Source organism: Meleagris gallopavo, chromosome 12 (assembly GCF_000146605.3).
Source record: "Meleagris gallopavo isolate NT-WF06-2002-E0010 breed Aviagen turkey brand Nicholas breeding stock chromosome 12, Turkey_5.1, whole genome shotgun sequence".
NCBI classification, from domain to species: Eukaryota; Metazoa; Chordata; class Aves; order Galliformes; family Phasianidae; genus Meleagris; species Meleagris gallopavo.
Window position 1 is genome coordinate 17,049,127 of NC_015022.2, and position 17,541 is coordinate 17,066,667.

The 17,541-nt window shown below is 45.1% G+C and overlaps 2 protein-coding genes across 2 annotated transcripts in view; one reads left to right on the forward strand and one right to left on the reverse strand.

The window, feature by feature from the left end:
* MTFMT (mitochondrial methionyl-tRNA formyltransferase) overlaps nt 1-2,798 on the forward strand; it is a gene marked incomplete at its 5' end in the record, with an annotated part of 4,941 nt that extends 2,143 nt beyond the window's left edge. Inside the window, 6 exons of the mRNA XM_010717654.2 lie at nt 114-216; nt 774-849; nt 991-1,082; nt 1,245-1,326; nt 1,955-2,037; nt 2,342-2,798. Of these exons, the coding sequence (XP_010715956.1) occupies nt 114-216; nt 774-849; nt 991-1,082; nt 1,245-1,326; nt 1,955-2,037; nt 2,342-2,542 (637 nt within the window). The remainder of the gene's footprint in view (nt 1-113; nt 217-773; nt 850-990; nt 1,083-1,244; nt 1,327-1,954; nt 2,038-2,341) is intronic.
* Nucleotides 2,799-7,489: 4,691 nt separating this feature from the next.
* Nucleotides 7,490-17,496, reverse strand: CILP (cartilage intermediate layer protein). Its single transcript, XM_003209563.4, has 9 exons — nt 17,368-17,496; nt 16,021-16,148; nt 15,308-15,391; nt 14,827-14,880; nt 13,268-13,453; nt 12,075-12,389; nt 11,878-11,986; nt 10,825-10,982; nt 7,490-10,239 (listed from the first exon to the last, which is right to left on the reverse strand). Exons 2-9 carry the CDS (start codon nt 16,088-16,090, stop codon nt 7,898-7,900), a joined length of 3,318 nt encoding a protein of 1,105 aa, XP_003209611.1. The 5' UTR covers nt 16,091-16,148; nt 17,368-17,496; the 3' UTR covers nt 7,490-7,897.
* Between the last annotated feature and the right edge of the window lie 45 nt (nt 17,497-17,541).

The following is a 17,541-nucleotide window of genomic DNA, read 5'->3' on the forward strand; positions in this document are numbered from 1 at the left end:
AAAGAAAAAGAAAAAAGTGAATAACAGAGTTAACATATTTAATGTAAAATTTTGAACTGTTAGTTGAACCAAAGTTTTTCCTCCTGTAAGCTTGTATGTTTTCTGCTTTGTAGGTTCGATGTAGGTCCAATTATTAAGCAAGAAGAGTGTCCTGTTCCTCCTCAATGTACAACAAAGGAGTTGGAAGTGATATTAGCAGAGATGGGTGCAAAGATGGTAAAGTCACGCAAGCTTGTGTTGCCTCTGATCAGTACCTTGCTTTCAACATGCGAGCTATTCTTTGTAATCTTGTTCTGAGTTGGCTACAATTGTTAGGAGGAGAATGATCCAAAACTTAGTGTTTGTGAGTATTGTCTCTCACTGAGAGAAAAATTTAAGTGATGTGTGATAAACTGTTGGTGTTGGTCTCTGTGCGTTGCAATTCTGTTTGTAATCAGTGAAGAACTCACTTGCTTTGTGTGGAAACAGTGCAACTGCTCCTTTTGTTGAAGAGAACATTTGCTTGTTGATCTTAAAAATCAGCTTTCAGCCTGTTCTAGGGTTAACATCATAGAGCAGATCATCCAGAAAAGAGTACTTGTTTTTTTTAATTGCGAGAAATGTGCTGTGTCTATGATATACTCAGAAGGTTTATAGTGACCAGATTTTCTAAAATCTGTGAGAAAGCTTGACTGATGAAAAATGAAGTGCTGCATTTATGTCTTGGATTTAGTCTTCCTTTCACTAAGCATACTCAGATTTCCCAATGTTCTTTACTAACATTTATTTTGCAGCTGCTGTCAGTTTTGAAAAACTTGCCTGAAAGCTTAGAAAATAAAAAAGAGCAACCAAAAGAAGGGGTAACATTTGGTAGGTGTGCTTTTTGTTTTTTTAATAATGCAACTTTGTTTTTTCTCTTATTGTTTAGATACCTTTTTTAGAGTGGTCTTTCTGCTGTGCCTCTGGCTTAAAATCAGATATTAATTATTTTCTTTTTTTTCTTTCTCCTAGCTCCTAAAATATCTGTAGCTAAGAGTTGTATAAATTGGGAAGAACAAACAGCTGCACAAATAATTCAGCTGCATCGTGCCATAGGAAGTATGGTAAGAGTAGATTTTCTAACTCTTTTCTGTCCTCCAGCAGAGGATGTCTAGTGTAAGGGGAGGGAAATGGAAAAAAACAAACAGACAGCAAACAACAAAAACTAGACGGATGCCTAGAAATAATGAAAATTGTCCCAGTATGTTGTCTGCTTCTGTTTCCAGTTCCCTTTGCAGACACTTTGGAAAGGCAGTACTGTTAAACTTCTGGATTTTGTGGAAGTGGATAATATCCTTGGCTCTGCTGGTATGTGTTCTTAAATTAATCTGCTAACTGAAGTGCTTGTGTGTTGTAAGCACTGACTTGAAGATTGTACACAATTGTGCTAAACAGTACTGCTTTCTAAAACTGGTATAACTAAAGCAGTCTACTGTGCTCAAAAGTGTATTGAATGTCTGTGCCCATAGGTGAACATGATACGGATTCTAAGGTTGTTCTTGCTTCATGATGACAATGAGAGAACAGCAGGCATAGATCTGTAAATCCTGAGATTTGATTATTTTAATTCTGTCATGAGTTGAGAGATCCTCTTGTAATGCTGCTGCCTCGTGATTTCCCAAGAGCGAAGCTAGATCTGTGTTATCACTTAAACAGTTTTGTGTAGTCACCTGTGAATCTGAGAGCTTTACATGCTCCGGGTGCTGTACTGAAGTGTGCAGGGCTTAATGGCTGCCTGTGGGTGAGGTAGGGAGCAGTGCTAGAGGGTGACTGTTCTGATTCTTTCCTGCTTTTTTTGAGTATAATAAAACATAGAATATGGTAAAATATTATTGAGCAAAATAGAAACACAAAGTAATTATATTTCAGAGACAAGTGTTTTAAACTTCTTTTACTTGTTTGCATGAAGATGCAAAGCAATCTTTTTTGCTTCTAGATCAAGTATTAAGTGACCATGGAGCTGTTCCTGGCTCACTACTCTACCATAAAATGTCCCAAACACTGATAGCTCGTTGCAAGGTAGGCTTCTGTTTTTGTATTCATTGCCCTAAAGATGAGGTTTTCAGTATCTGTTACTTAACATCTATCTTAATTGTCCATTGTTATTCACTGATGTAGTTTAGATCAGCATCAGTCTTTTTACTTGATACCTCAAAGAGCTTTTTATTTCCAGTAACAGACTTTTCATTTGCAACTGGGAATTCTGACTCATAGCATAAGCTTGGTGATGCAGAACACATTTAGTAAGTCAACCTAATATTTAAAACATGGAAGAAGCTTACTGCTGTTCTTTGATTATTTTTTTTTTATTATTATTTTCTAGGAGGGCTGGGTTGGAATCAAAACAGTAGTATTAAAGAAGAAGCTTACAGCTGTTGACTTCTACAATGGATATATGCACTCTTGGTTCCAGCAGAACTCAAGAACAGTTCATCAGGAATGCAGGTTTCAAACACTCAAACTTAACACAGCAAAGAAGACTCTGAAAGGGAGGGAAGTATTGTTGCAGGATATAAAGAGATAAGATGTGGAAAAAAACATCTATAGTATATCTATAAGTTAATATAAAATACTTCAATTCCAAACAATAACATTGAACTTGGTGAAGTTTTCCTTCCCAGAACGTGTGACCTTATTGTCAAGCATTCTGTTCTCATCTTGGATTTCTGATGATGATCATTTCTTTTACCCCATTAAGGAAGGTAATCTCTGTATACATCAAGGGCGGTGAATAAATCTGTTTCCACTATTGGGTAATAAATCTATTTTTATATAATGTTTTCAATATTTTTTTTTTCTTGCACTTTCAGTATAACTTCCTTCAAGCTTAAGCTGTGCTCAGTTGCTTCAGTCTAGAAATATTTCCTTGCTTCTCTGTAATTCATATGTAGTTTCAGAAGAGCAAGAAAAAGCCTGTAACACTTTAAGGAAAGCAACAAAATAAAGACCAGGCAGGTGATAGGAGCTGCTGTAGCATTATTTGCTCAGTGTATTCCTTCTTTTTTTCTGAATGCTGTTGGAGTAAAAGCAGTTACTAAAGTTATTCAGACCTAGTGAGGCACCATTCTGTTAGCTTCTTATTTACAGCATTTGCACAGAAATTTTGTAAGCCTTAAAGAAAAACAGAATTACAAGCCACATCCTCTTGCACCTTTGGCTCTTCAGAGTTTTCTGACCATTCATGCCTTTTCAAGCAGTTGTGGCATAATGTTAAAGCTAAAGTTGTGTGTTAAATGCGTGATACTTATGTCAAGGTGACAGGAACACGACATGCTTGAATGTGACTCACTGAATGAGAGCAAAATCTAAAAAAAAAAAAGTGTTATATAATGTGGATTCAAATGTTTCTGAGGAAGCATCTGTTAAAGCGGATGCTGCAGTCTTTTTCTTCCTCTGCCATTGGTCCAACAGTGAATCTGTCTCTGACAGGTTGTCTAGAACACATCATCCTCCAAGAAATCCATGTCTGTGAGTGCAAGGCGAAAGCTGCAAGCAGCAATAAGGTAGAAGTTGGGCTTCTGTGGAGAATTCCTTTGTATCTTCTTGCAGCCTCCAGCATGCAGATTGTGCTGCAGACTTTTTAAAACTGCTGACAAAATTCCTTGGAAGTTCTTTGAACTTAAATTCGGGCTCCTTTGCTTTTCTTGAACCTGTTGTGGCATCATAGTAGCGAAGAGCTGTGTAAGGATCCTAGAGAAAGATCCTCTGGAATTATTTCAGATTTTACCAAAGATGCCATTCTGTTCTTTTGCTGTGTTTAAATTGTTCGGAGAGCAAACCCCTTTGGTCAGAGCATATCATTCCTAACTGATGTGAGCAAAGCAGTGTTCCTACTGGTGGCATTATTGCTGGTAGCTGGAATACCAGCTTCCAACTAGCAGTGTCTGCATTAACTGTAAGCATCAACAAGAATCCTTGGGGCAGTCTGCACATCTCCTACTGACAGTTTGAGATTATGCCTCATGTGAGATGTATTGCTGTTAGTCACCAGTGGTGGTGATTTCAGTTCTGAAGTGCAGGGCAGTAGTTTCCTTCTGTCTTACAGGGAGTTTGAAGAGGCATACACTCAGACACCCAGTAGGTGGTGCTCACTGCATCCCTTCTAGGGGAAGAACAAGGTCAGCAGGCAGAAGATCTTGAAAAATCTGGTTCAGGATCTCTTCAGTTATGTTTAATACCAAATAATGTGTAAACTGTGCAGTGGCCAGAGTTCCTATATCTTTTGAAGTTAATCTCCTCAAAATTTCTTTCTCTACGAGAGCTTATCAAAGATCAGACAGTTTGCTGTAGTTTAGCTATTGGTTGTCCTAGCTTTGAATATGCACAACTTTCTGCAGTTGTTCTATGGAGAAATTATGCTTAATTTATTTTTTTATGGAGGAAATCTTTGACATGGTGGAGAAGCTTTAAAGGGAATTGGAGTTCCCCAGGCAGCTCTTAGCCAAAATGTTTCTTTGGAAATTTCTTTTTCACCTGACTCTGTAGGGATTTAAACCAGAAGGTAATGAAAATCTGATTATTTTTGCAGATCAGGCAAAACAAGAATGGGGCATTCACTGATGAGGTGAGGAATAGCATGTCAGGGTTGACTCTGGAACATAGACATGGTGATTCAATCCCCAGGACTACTGTTTTGCTCAAGCACAACCACCCTAGCAATTGGAAAACGATTCTAGCAAAATAAAACAGCTGTCCTCTTGGAGAGAGGAAACACAGCAGAGATATTCATAGACCCAGCATCCGCTAAGGCTCAGTTCAAGATCACTGAAGCCAAATTACTGGTAGAACTGCAAAACCTTTGGTTACCAGAAGAGCTCTGGTGTTCAACAGGGATGATTTCATCTTGTGTTTCAAGTAAATGTTACAGGGAGTGATATTTTCTAGTATGCTGATGACTAGCAGTTGGTTGCATCTGTTCAGTAATCAAACCTTACAGTCCCCCGCTTCCTAGGAAACCTTATTATTCCTGTTTTCTACTGAACACATATAAGTAATGTAGGTGATTAATCACAATAATACTTTAGGCTTTTAGAGAAGTTGTTTGGGGAAATCAATGAATAATACAAAGGTTGAGTTCAGATGAGAATATCTCTACTTGTGTTTATCCTTGTTGCTGACAGCCTGATAGCTTCTGGGAGGTACTATTTTTCTTTTCTTAAAAACAAGAGGAGAGATAGGTCACTGGGGTTGGAAACCAGGTGACCTTAATGGAAGCTTTTTTGCCATTAGCCCCAAACCTACGGATGTTTGGGAGCAAGGCCTCTTGCTTCAGTCTACTTCTCAAGGTTGGTGGTCTGAAAACTAATGCAGAGGGAGGAGCTGAGTCACAGCCTCCCTGCATTCCTGGAGTTGATGCTCTGCTTTGATATGTGGGAGTGTGTCTTAGGTTTCAGGTTGCAGAAGGGATGCTGTAGTACACTGACCATAAACATAGGCACTCAGGAACTGGAAAAGTCACATTATTGAACTATAGCATAAAACTGCTGTGAAGGGTGAAGTTTAGGACGTGCTGTAATTTTTTTCCTACATAAACTTTCTCGATTTATTTGACATGGTGACTTATTGGTGGTGAAGAAGTGTTAGCTCTGAGTGGTAGTTTTTGGCTTCTTTTCTGGTAATAGTACTTCAGTGCCCATGTTTGAAACCTCTCTGTTCTGCTTTATATGCAATGTACTCTGTCAGCAGTCTCTTCTGAGGGCTCAGGGACTCAGAGAGTCCAGCGATAAGCTTGTTCTTCCAACTTGGAGTTAAGCTGCAGTGGGGGACAGCTTGGGGAAACTTGGAGAGCTTCTTGCTGTTTCATGGGTAGGTAGAATTTCAGGGCTGTCACCACTTCACTGGGTAGAAAATTCTGTTTAACAGTAAAGAAAGAGCCCTAAACACTGCTCTTTGGCTCTGGCAAGTCCCTTGGTAGCACAGGGACCAGATTCTGAGCCCGCTTTCCTCCCTGTAACTCCTGGGTTGATCTGGAGAAGTCATTTGCATTACTTCACTCACAAAGTGATGAAATCAGGGCCAGGATTTGGCTGACTGTCTGCATAGAGAAGAGACGTTTCTCTGTAAGTCTGCAGTGCAAGCCAAGAGCTCTGTGGGAAGGTCTAAGCTAATGCTCCCCACTGGCTGCCTTGGCCCCAGCTCGTGCCAAGCCCTTGCAGCAGACTAGACACAAAAGAAAACACGCAGTCTAAATTCACTGGTATGAGGAGGTTGTGCCAGAGTATTCCATAGCTCGTCTTTCTCTGTTTCTCTTTGTTAATTGTCAGTTTGCATGAAAACAAAGACTATAAAGGTTTGTTGTTGTGTTTTGTTTTTGTTTCTTTTTAAGCATAGTTCAGGCTGCATTGGCATTTAGTCCTGCACAGTCCTGAGTTTAATATCCAAGATGCTTCATGACAGACCTGAGAAGCTGTTCGAGATGTTGCTAAAGGCTATTGAAAGATTCCCCATACCCTTCATGAGCTCTGGGTAAGACATAGACCTGTATCAGGACTGTATTCATATCTGTAGGAGAGGAATGAGTGATAGAACAGAGGGAAATCCACAGTGGGGTGTGTGTTTCAAGTCAGTTTTCATTAAAAAGGAGCTCTTTTTTTGTGATCTGTCTGTAAAGATTTGAGTGCCAGAGGCCTGTTGGCTTACCTGCTCCAAAAAAGTTTGTCGGGTATGTTTGGGTGTAAACCCGGAATGTGCTCTGTCATGATGAGGTCCCAGATTCCTCTCTACGAGTAGTGGCGCAGAGGCTGTGGGGTTTTGTAGGGCAATGTGTTAAATAGAGCTCTTGGAGTTTGGTCGTACTCTGACCTCTTCTGTGGCCATCTGTGTTTATGTGCTGTCTAAATTTTCTGTCATCTAAAACACTGGTCCCCAGCCTTTTTCCTCCTCAGTGCTCTCAAGCTATAGGAACTCTGCTGCTCCTTTTTAGGCACCCCTTGCCCTGACCTGCTGTCTGCATCTCCCAATACTTGCTGCCCCTCTTAATCTCGTGGATGTGGTGCTGCTTGCAAGCTGGAGACTGATTCCCTGACTGCAGCATTCTGTGGCAAAGCCTTGGACTTAGGAGCAGCAGCTACCCACCAAATCACTTTCCAATACCCAGGATCAGTCTCACATTGAAAAGTGAAATTTTGTAGGTTGTTCTTTGGTCAGCTCTACACATGGTTTATTTACTTGGGCATGTCAAACACAAAGCTAATACAGCATTGCCAAAATTATACAAAATGGCTTTTTTTTTTTTTTTTTTAAATTTCATCTACCCTATTGTAGAGCATTATTTGAGAAGAAAAACCATGCAAGAAGCAAGAGAAAACTAATTTTATCCACGCGGAGCCTACAAATCCATATGGCTTCTCTGTGCTCTCAAGCATGTGAGTTCTTAGAACTGCAGCTGATGGTAGTTTAGCTCGAATACAATCGTTCTAAAACAAGCTAGAAATAAATAAAATACTTACATTTCAAGTACAAAACATTGTAGTTGAATTCAGTATGGGAAAATCAGTTTATTCCTTTTCATGTTACCAACTACTATATAGGTACTTGGGCTGGCAAAGTCTGCAGATGCAGAATAGAAGGATGTCTTATGTATGTGACTTAATTGAACTGTGTGTTTAGTTTTCCCTTTAGGCTATCAGGTGGAGTTGTTTTATCTCAGATTTTTTTTGACACTTTTAGGCAGGAGTTCACTTACAAGTACTGCCTTATATCTTTCCTTTGTGGTGTAATGCAAAAATAAAACTCAAAAACAAAAAAAAAAAAGGGGAGTGGGAGGGAAATATAATGTCTCAAAAATACTGACAACTACCTAGTTTGAATTAGGCTATTTGCAGGTAGATAATTTTTTTTAATCAATTGTGAGTGACTTTACCTAGGCTCCTCTATAGCTCTAGTATGAGGAAGGACGTTGGCCTCTTATCTGGATTCTGCTTTGGGTGATCTGGCGGCTTCCCACCGGCCTTTGGTATGCAGGGCTCTCCCTTGATGGTACCTGTATGGACTGCTGGCCTAAGTTCCTCTGGGACTCAAATAAGCTTTGCTCTGCTGCGCTCCTCTCCGAACAGGTGAAAGTCAGCGCAACACCGATATCGCTCTTCATGATTCTGGAGGTGCCATCTGATGTGCCATCGAAACACCTGCCCAAAGCAATTTCCTTGGCGATCCGTGGGTCCTGGTCAGTGACAGTGTAGATGCCATAGTTATGCCCCAGGGGGTCAAGGGGTGCCAGCATTGTGTATTCACTGGAATCGTTGTTGGTAGCCATGGGAAGGTGGTTCACCAGGTACTCATGGAGCATGCTGTTAACGCTCTCCCGGCGACAGCTGCCTTGTGGGATGACTTTCACGAGCGTGCGGTCCACACGGTCTTGGTCGAAGAGCATGCCACTACACTTGAACTCCAGGCAGGCTGCTGACACGTCCTGCTGCTCAGGATCTCGAATGCTGCGGACATCCCTGATGCCGTAGAGCTTGCCAATGGTGCGTGGATGTGTCCCACCCATGTTGCGAGACCTTATGTTCACTTCTTGGGGTCCGTTAATTTTGACTTTGATGTAGCAGGCCCTAAATTCCATGGGTTTGGGCCACCATGCCAGGTAGTCATCGGTCCAGCTCATGAGGTCATCTTCACTGAAGGGAACAGTATTGTAGTCGTACCGATCTCCCTCTATCCTGTAAAACCTGAAGTGAGCAGCGCTGTATGGAGCTTCCTCACATTCTTTCAGGTTTTCATAGGCATAAATAGGGCCATTGTTCTCATCTGCAGAATTTGGACTTGGCTTGGCCATATTGATTCTGAATGCAGTTTTCTTTGTGTTAGGGTCCTCGTGGTCTGTTCTCCTGTAGTTGAGCTTGTTGAGATATGGCTGTGGGACCCCAATAGCATTAGGATTGAGTTTGGGAGCAGAGGGCACTGCTTCGAGTTCTTCACCCCCCAAGCTCGCCAAAATGTAAGCTGCGTAGGCCTCTGGGTTCTGCTCGTCACAAAAGGCTGGCACACAAGCACCATTGGGACCAGTGACCACGCTGTCAAAACGGCCCCATGCTCTGGGGTTGGAAGAGAACCCTGGCTCTGGCTCTGTGTTTATAACAGAAATCACCACCCCTTGGATCTGCTCGCTTGGCAAAAATCTCTCACTTCTGTATGCTCGGACTTTGACGTAGCACCGTCTGCTCTCTGGGACGTCCAGGTTGAAAAGCCGCCTTTCCTTGATCTCCATGTTCCCAACCAAAAAAGTCCTCTCCTCTCTTCTGCGCCGTCTGCTTTTCTCCAGGTTGAAGTCCCCTTCTTCCTCCCATAAACCTGTCTCAGGGTTCAGTGACCAAAGCTTCATTTCTTCTAGATGCTCTGGCATCCTCACCTGAGAAGTGTCTAAGTGGACCTTCACATTTTCTGCATTAAGAGTCTCGGTGCCCTGTTCATCAGTGAAGTCCAGGGAAAACATGCCATAGGTGCGGAGCGGGAACACATCTCCTTCGTCATCTACGAAGTTCAGGTCACTTTGTGTCACAGGTGCTGTTGAGAGTTCTCTTGGGTCCAGAAACGTCACGCTGGCTTTCACTTTTCCTCTGTAAGGTTCTCCATTCTTCCTGTAAAATGAATCAGGAGGGATTTCTAATTCAGCAATGGGATCATCATCTTCCTTTTCTCCCAAAGGAATTACACTCGTTTCAGTGGATTCCAGTGTAACAGGGGCTTTCTTTCGTAGTAACTTAATGTCATGAAACACAGCACCTCCGTTTTCCTTGAATGGCAAAACTTTTGTTGTGTTCACAAACTTCTGCAGCCGATCAACAAAGGTTAGAACCAGTCTTTCAGTATCTGGTGGGACGTGGATGGAGAAGGTTCCCTTGTAGCCAGTCATACTCACTCTCTTGTTCCCCATATAGATGTGGCCAAATCTCAGTGGCTCACCGTTATCCACCGCTGTAGCTCTGCCCCGAACTGTTATTTTTGTCTCGGTGCATTTTTTACAGCCACATTCTACGGCGACTTTAGTGGGGAGCGTGTACCCATCGCACAGGATCTCTCTCACTTCCATCTTAGACACCCCACAGCAGTAGGAGATGTTGTCCTTACAGCGGAGTCCCTTATCCAGCTTCCCAACACAGGTCTTTGCTGGGCACTTGCCCACGTCGTAGTAGAATGAGTCAGTTGCTTTTTGGAAACAGTCGTGTGGAAGACGAATGAGGTGGCTTTGGGGCTTAGAGCTGCAGGCTGCCTCTTGTTTTCCTATTGAATAGCATTTCTTAATGAGCAGCATGAAATAATTGTACAGTCATCTGTATGTGGTCTGAAACCCTCTGAGCTAAACATTGCTTCCAATCACAGGGAGGCTTTTGCAGCAATAAAACAGATGGTTTGCAGAATTTTGGTTAGCTGGATTCATCTGGCCTTTGTTACACTGCAGCAGGTGCTCAGCTTTAATTTAAGGCACATGATTAAGAGCAGTGCTGTTTGCAGGAGTGTCCCAGCTCCTGCTTACCAGCTACATGCTCTGCAGCTGCCTGGCTTCTTGGCTATGAACAGACCTAAATGGGTCCCAGGATTTAAAAAAGAAACAGAAATATTCACACGCTGGGCAGTGATTACAGTGAGAAATGGCTGCCCAGCGGATTAAGTTTGGCAGGTCAACTGAAACCCAGAGCTCTGGATTGTAGCAAGTATCTGGCTGATAACCAGGCTTATCTGCTAATGGGTGCATAAAATAGCACCCGAATATTTGTCCTGCACCTTTCCTTTCATGCATGTGTCATAATTTCTGAGCACTTTTTGTACCCCTGCTGCTTGGAGCAAATCACACATGTTTTCTCTTACCTATTACAGAAAGCGTGGCAGGTTGGGACTTTGCTGAACCTCCATCACTGATGGCCTTGCAGAAATACTCTCCTGCCTGCTCTCTGTTCAGGTTCTTCAGAATCAAGTTGTTTTTGTATCTATATATGGAAGGATCCAGCAGGGAGCCATTGTGGTACCTGCCAGGAACAGGCAGATGGTTAATGGGACAGAGACCTGACCGCATGGCTTGGGCAGAGCAGGGCCCAGATCCTGTCTGTGTGGATTTTGCCACGCCTCCTCCCTCAGTTACACCACTTATATCATGGAGCAGCCGTGTCCCAGGAGCTGCCCTTTCAGAGTTGCGGTCATGCTTAAAAGCATCTCCCCACTGTGTTGCATGGGGTGCTAGTCAGGCTGCAAATTCTTGCAGGGGCTTCCCCTAAAACCCATTCCAGACACAGCTGTCACTCATGTCTGCCAAGGTTTTTGAAACTTCTATCTGGGTGTTTTTTCCGTTAAGTCCCTCTGCAGATTGTATTACTGCACCTGCGAGAAATGCCAGCTCTGCAAATGTGCAGGAAATGATCATTTGTAGCACTGGGTTCTCAGTGTATTCAAGCTTTAAAAAAACAACAATCCAGCTTTATGGAGATGGAAAGGAGGTACAAATCAACAAAATTTGTAGGATTGTTGGAGTTGGAAGGGACCCTTAAAGACCATCTTGTCCAACTCCTCTGCAGTGAGCGTGGACACCTACAGCTCCATCAGGTGCTCAGAGCCCATCCAGCTGTCCTTGAGTGTCTCCACTGGGCAGCCTGTGCCAGTGCCTCACAGCCCTTATTGTAAACAACTTTTTTCTTACATCCAGTGCAATCCTCCTGTTTTAGTTTGAAACCATTTCTCTTTGTCCTCTCACATCAGACCCTGATGAAGTCTGTCCCCTTCTTTTTATAACCAGCTTGAATTGATAGCAGCTGTTGCTGCAACCCAGTGCAAGACCTTGTCCTTGGCTTTGTTGAGCCTCACGAGGTTCCCCTGGGCCCACTGCTCCAGCTTTCTGCCCTTCTGCCAGGTGGTGTGGGAGTTCCTTACCAGAGATATCGATCTGGGGCCGGAGTCCCTACAGCATTGCAGCAGAGTGACACACTCTGCCCCACTCTCCTCGCCTTGTCATCAGGGCTCTTGAAAACATAGGGTTTGCCTGCAGGAGGAGAAAAGACAGCCTCGTTACTCTTATTTTTGTTAGTTGCTCTTAGAGGTGCTAGTCTTCCCCATCTCTATAGTTCTACCTGATCTCTTCAGCTGCACTTGGAGCACCAGGTTCTTCCTGTTGGTCTCCGGTACAGTGATGGCTGCGGTCGTGTATTTGGCTTTCTTTATTTTGAGAGTGTTTCTGCCATCGGGACAAACCCCAGGAATCCTAAATGTGCCCTTATTGTCAGCTGTCGTCAACAGCTTGAGATTGTTGGCTTGCAAGTAGACCCGGGCGTTGTCTGCGGGTGAACCATCCTCCAAGGAGACCTTTCCATGCAGGGTCACGTCCTCGCACATGCATGCATCGCAGTCAGCGTTCACGCGGCCCATGGGGCAGGTGATGTTGCAGCCTGGGGTGAGGCAGGTAGGTAAGGAAGCAGCCTGATGCCCTGCCACACTCTTAGCACGGCCTCACACCTGCTTTCCATTTAGATGCAATAGGGCAGGTACTGCATAAGGAATAGATTGTATCCAAAATGTATTTCCAGAGATTATCAGCAGCTCTGTGTTAGAAACGTGGGGCTGATGGAGTGCTGAGCCTCGTAATCAGTAGAAAGCAGCCATGTGGATGTGATTACAGTTAGCAACTTTTCATTACCATCCCCAAAGGGCTGAATTTCAGGGAATATTGAATCTCGATCTGCATGTGAGCTGAACCCTTGCAAAATCACAAATCCAAATGCCTTCAGCTTTGTAGATTCCCATTGCCAGCCCGTGCCCAAATGCCATGGCATTGGTTTGTCCTAAAAGCCGCCTCTCAGCAGCATCCTGGCTTGCATGGGACATAGGATGGGTCCTAATAGCCTAACTGTTGAATAAGCATTATCTGATGAGTCTAACAAATGGTCTCCCAAAGAGTGATTCTGTGACGTTTTCTTACCTACAACAGTTAATCTTACATATCCCTGTTTCTTTCCATTTACAAGGGCACTCCCTTTACAATCACAGAGCCTCCCCCTACAGCAGCTGTGTGATAATCTTTCTATTTGCAGCAATAAAAAGAAGAACTCAGAGAAAACCCTATAACAACTTTCCTGGAGAAAACACAGACCATTTTCAGAGTGATTTGTTTAAAAGGGGAGTATAAGAGTAATACAATTAATTACAAGCTGCTGTAACATCTTCCTGGGGCTGGCTGCAGGCAGCTCTCAGATCTCTGGAAAGGAGGAGAACTGTGGTAACATGGCTTTGAGGGGAGTAAAAAACATAACCGAGGTTATGTGAGCACCTGAGCATACGTGTCCGATGCAGAGCCGCCCTTCCTCCATGACTTCGTTGCAGTGCACGCCCCAGAGGCGATCCGCCAGGCAGGATCGGGTCCGCTTCTGCACACCAGTTTGGCCACACTTTCCTGAGCACTCGCTCCATTTTGACCACGGAGACAAAAACTTTCTGGAATCTTGCACCAAAACAGCTTGAATGACATCATTGGGGTGTTAGTGAGAAGCACATTCAACGCTGGGCTGCCCCAAAGCAAGCGCTTTCCATACAGCTTTTACGTGGCTCGGACATGAGATTGTATTTGGATATTACGCACCACAAACTCAAAGCATGTTGAGGGAGCTGGGAAACAAGGCACATGAAGGTGCCTGAACGCTTCAGACATCATTGCCTGAATTCGGGACGATTAAAGTAAGCCTAAGGGGCAGAGTGCTGCAGCTCAGGCTTAGTCTTGGACAACTTTGATTTAGAGGAACTCAAACCCACGCTGTCAATTGAGCGCTGTCTGAGTGGCAGTGCTTGCATGTGGTTAAATGAAAAAAGCAACAAAGAAGGGTGCTATTGTTGGCATGGTTGTGCTGAATGCCTATAACCCTACTTCAACATATGTTCTCTATAGGGGAAGTGTGTGTCCCGTTGGGAGCACCAGCTTTGCTGTGTGCAGAACAGAAGGCTGAGATGCTACTGAGCATGCTGGGGCTCTGCTGATTTGTCAAACACAAAGAGGTTTGTTGGGAGTTTGGCGTGCTGTTGGATGTTCCAAGGAATTCCTTTAGAAGTTACTGGACGTAATTAATTCAAGCTGTTTGAATGGGTGAGATCCACCCCCAGCCTGTGGTTTGGGTTTATTTTTAAATGACAACGTTCTAATAATGTTTACGAAGATGTGCTGGTGACTAAATGCTCTAAAAATGAGATCTCTTGGAAACATGTGCATGCACCACGCCATCTCCCACACCTATACTTCCACAGGGCTCTCTGTATGCCAGGGCAAGTTATGTCTGCCAAGAGGCAGGCAAGGTTGTGGCTGAAGTATTGGAATAGCAGATTCTGAAAATGAACCCCTGGCTTCCACAAGCAGGTGTTAAAGGGGGATTTTGTGGCTGGAACAGATGACTTAAATGACAGCAACAGTGCAATGTCTGGTTTGGAGCAAGTGCCTGGCTTAGCTGGGTAGATTCTTTATCTGTTGGCACATTGACTTCTCCAGTTCAGCACCCCCATTGGTACATAGATAGACATTATTTAATAATTTGAGGTGACACTGAGGGGATGGAGGAGGAGGTTCATTTGGAGACAAGGTCTCTTTCTAGGAGCACCCTCAGAAATGTTTGTCTTTGCCCCAAGCAAGCGTTCAGTTTGCAACAGATTGAAGTGGTGTTTCTCTACAGCCCTCCACAGCTCTGCCTGTCAGCAGCTATCAGCTGCTTGAATCTGCAGGGCTGTGATGGTAAGAAAGGCAGAGGGGAGGCCCATGGCTCCAGATATCACCTTGATTGTGGGAAGAGCAGAGGGTAGGGAGAAGCCAAGGGGTGTGCGGGAGTGAGGTAGGGATGCAGGACATACTGCGTCTGGCACTGGTGAAGATTGGGTCCAACCGATGGGAGCTGCTCCTTGTACCTGTGGGCAGAGATGTCTGGTATGACCCTCCCTGCACGCTCAACTCATGGAGGTCTTCTAGACCCACTCCCAGAGGTAAAGACTGAGTTTGGGGCTTATTGCAGTGAAAGGCAGTTGTCTTGTTTTCTAATTGCTGTGGCCCAAACCTCAGTGTTTTGCTGGGTGTAACCCACAGCACCGCCATCCTCACCTCATGGCCCCAAGGACAAGCTGTGGTCGCGCAGCTGACCTTCAGCTTTCCAGGACTGGAGCCAGCAGTGTGTGTCAGCCAGAGCTCTAACCCCACAAGAGGGAGCGGGGACAGCACTATTTGTTCCATTGTCTCAATGTCCCATCTACTCCAGTGAATTGATTCAGTTTGAAATCAAGACTGCAGAATAAAAGATGTCCCAGAGAGGGGAAGCCATCAGGGTGGAACGTAACTCACCCTCTAGGCTGAGCATCACTATCGGTCTGAAGGTTCTCTGTCCTATCTGGATCCTGCCAAGGCCTTGTCTTACAAGCCTTTGACCTAGGGGTTCAAGAAATTAAAGATTAAAATAGATTATTATTAATAATATAATTGGATGTGAGTGGTCAGGCATGGTTTGGCGGTGTTCCATATCCCTCCTGCTGGGATTTCCCCTGGCCCCGCTGCGTTTTGGGCTTGCTGCCCTCTGTGTTGGAGCAGCTGTGACCAAAACATCTTTTTATATCTGGAGGTATAAGATGCATCCCCCCTCTCCCTGCATGGGGGAGGAACAAATCCAGTGAGGGGATGAGCTTGAGTTAACCTGGGGAGCTGAGCCCAGGGCTGCCTGATGCAGAGCAGAAGTTTGGAACCTCCCCACCAAATTCTGACCTTTCTGTGCTTATCCCCAAGCTTGTAGCCAGAGCGCTTCAGAGCAAAATTCCTCCACGGCCTCGAAACAAATCCAAACAGCCTGCAGGCACCCTGCTCTGCAAAACCTATCTAAGTAAATTGGGTCCTGCTCATCCTAGAGATGGGCACTCTGCCCTCGCCGTGTCTGCTGATTTCATAGAATCATCAAGGTTGGAAATTATCTCTGAGATCATTGAGTCCAACCATCAACCCATCACCACCACACCCACTGAGCCATGTCAGAACTGTGTTTGGGGACACCAGTGTTGCACCTTCACCTGAACTGGCTGTGGCTCCCAACAGCAGCAGTAGCAGCAGCGCCCATCCTCTTGCGGTGACCAGCATCATGTCCAGAGGTAACTGGGAGTTTCCTCAAGGACCTGGAGCTGTCCCACGTCCCTCAGACCTATGGGGACAAACCCAGCTGTGTCAAATCCTACCTACGGGATGCTGCTCGCAGTCGGTGCCCAACCTCCCATCCTGGTTGTTCACCAAACATCGCCCCATTCCCATTGCAGAAATCTCACTCAGAGGTTATCCAGTTGTGGCAGCTCCTATCCATTTGTCCCCCCGTGGTGGAGGCACCGTATCCTGCTGCTCTTTGCAGTGGCATCCCATCCCCGCTTCAAATCTATTCTGCAGAGGAGTGCTTTGTAATGACATCTCCTTACTGAGCCCTTTTCAGGATAAGTGCTTCTGCAGAGCCTCAGCCCCCGTCCCTCTGCCCACAGCCTGGGCTCAGAGCTCCTGGGAAGGCTCACAGGCAAAGCTGAGAGTGTAAAACCCCGTGCAGAAGCCAAGCTCTTACTGTGATGCTGTGATTGTCAGCGAGCAGCCAGAAATTGTCCTTTTTTCCATCACGTAGCCCTGTGGCTTTGAGCATTGAGGTACCCAGGTTTTGAGCAGCTGTTGCTCAGTGGCTCTGCTGCAGTTATGAGCACATTGTGTTGTGCATCACAACAAATGAATTTGGGGGATAATTGGGGTATTCTGTGTTTCCACGTTTGCTGTAGCTGCTCAGTGCCTCAGTTTACCCAAGGCTGCAAGCACCAAAACTGCCGCTGCTTGTAACTAACCTCCCCAAGCACGGGTGCTATGGGAATAGGAAATACTTTGATTACAGCTCAGCGAATCCCAGTCAAGCACAAATAACGAGCAACACATGAGCAGGATTTTGTGAGCTTATGGCAGGGTCACGAACTCACAGCCAGACAATAACCAGGAGAAATGCATGCAGGCGGAAAGCCCCGTTCTCACTCGCGGGTTATTTTGGGATCCGGCTGCGACTCATCCGGGATTTCATACAGATGCAGGGACACGTCCCCCCTCTCTGGGGCTCAGCCCCACAGTGCTGCAGGACGAAGTGCAGGAACAGAGTTCTGTTCTCCCCAAACCCCCCTCTGGACCCTGTGCGAAACCCACTTGGTGACGTTGCAATGGGATGGCTGGGGATGCCGAGCAGCCCGGCAGCCTCCCACACCTCAGCAACAATTCCCACTTCACCCTCAATCACAGCCGCTTGTAATTACGCTGCCTTAATTACCTAGCAAAGTTATATAACGCCTGTGCTGCGGAGGAAGGAAAAACTTAGAGTGATTCTTTAGTATTATTATTTTTTCTCTTACCTACAAAAACCATAAAACCCCCAACGAAGGAGAGAGTCCCGTCCTCCTGTTCCAGGGAGCGCGGGCTGGGAGCAGCCGAAGGGATTTGCGGAGCCGCGCTTTCCCCGAGTCTCAGCGCTGCCTGCAAAGCACACGGTCCCCACAGCCCGAGCGGAGAGAGCGCTTATATAGCGC

Excerpts from the sequence above, each read along its gene's own strand:
- CILP (XM_003209563.4), bottom strand. The coding sequence starts at position 16,090 with ATGATGCTGGTCACCGCAAGAGGATGGGCGCTGCTGCTACTGCTGCTG. Across the intron at positions 15,392-16,020 it reads GGGAGCCACAGCCAGTTCAG|GTCAAAGGCTTGTAAGACAA; the intron begins GTGAAGGTGCAA and ends TTGAACCCCTAG. Across the intron at positions 10,983-11,877 it reads GCCCCAGATCGATATCTCTG|GTACCACAATGGCTCCCTGC; the intron begins GTAAGGAACTCC and ends TGTTCCTGGCAG.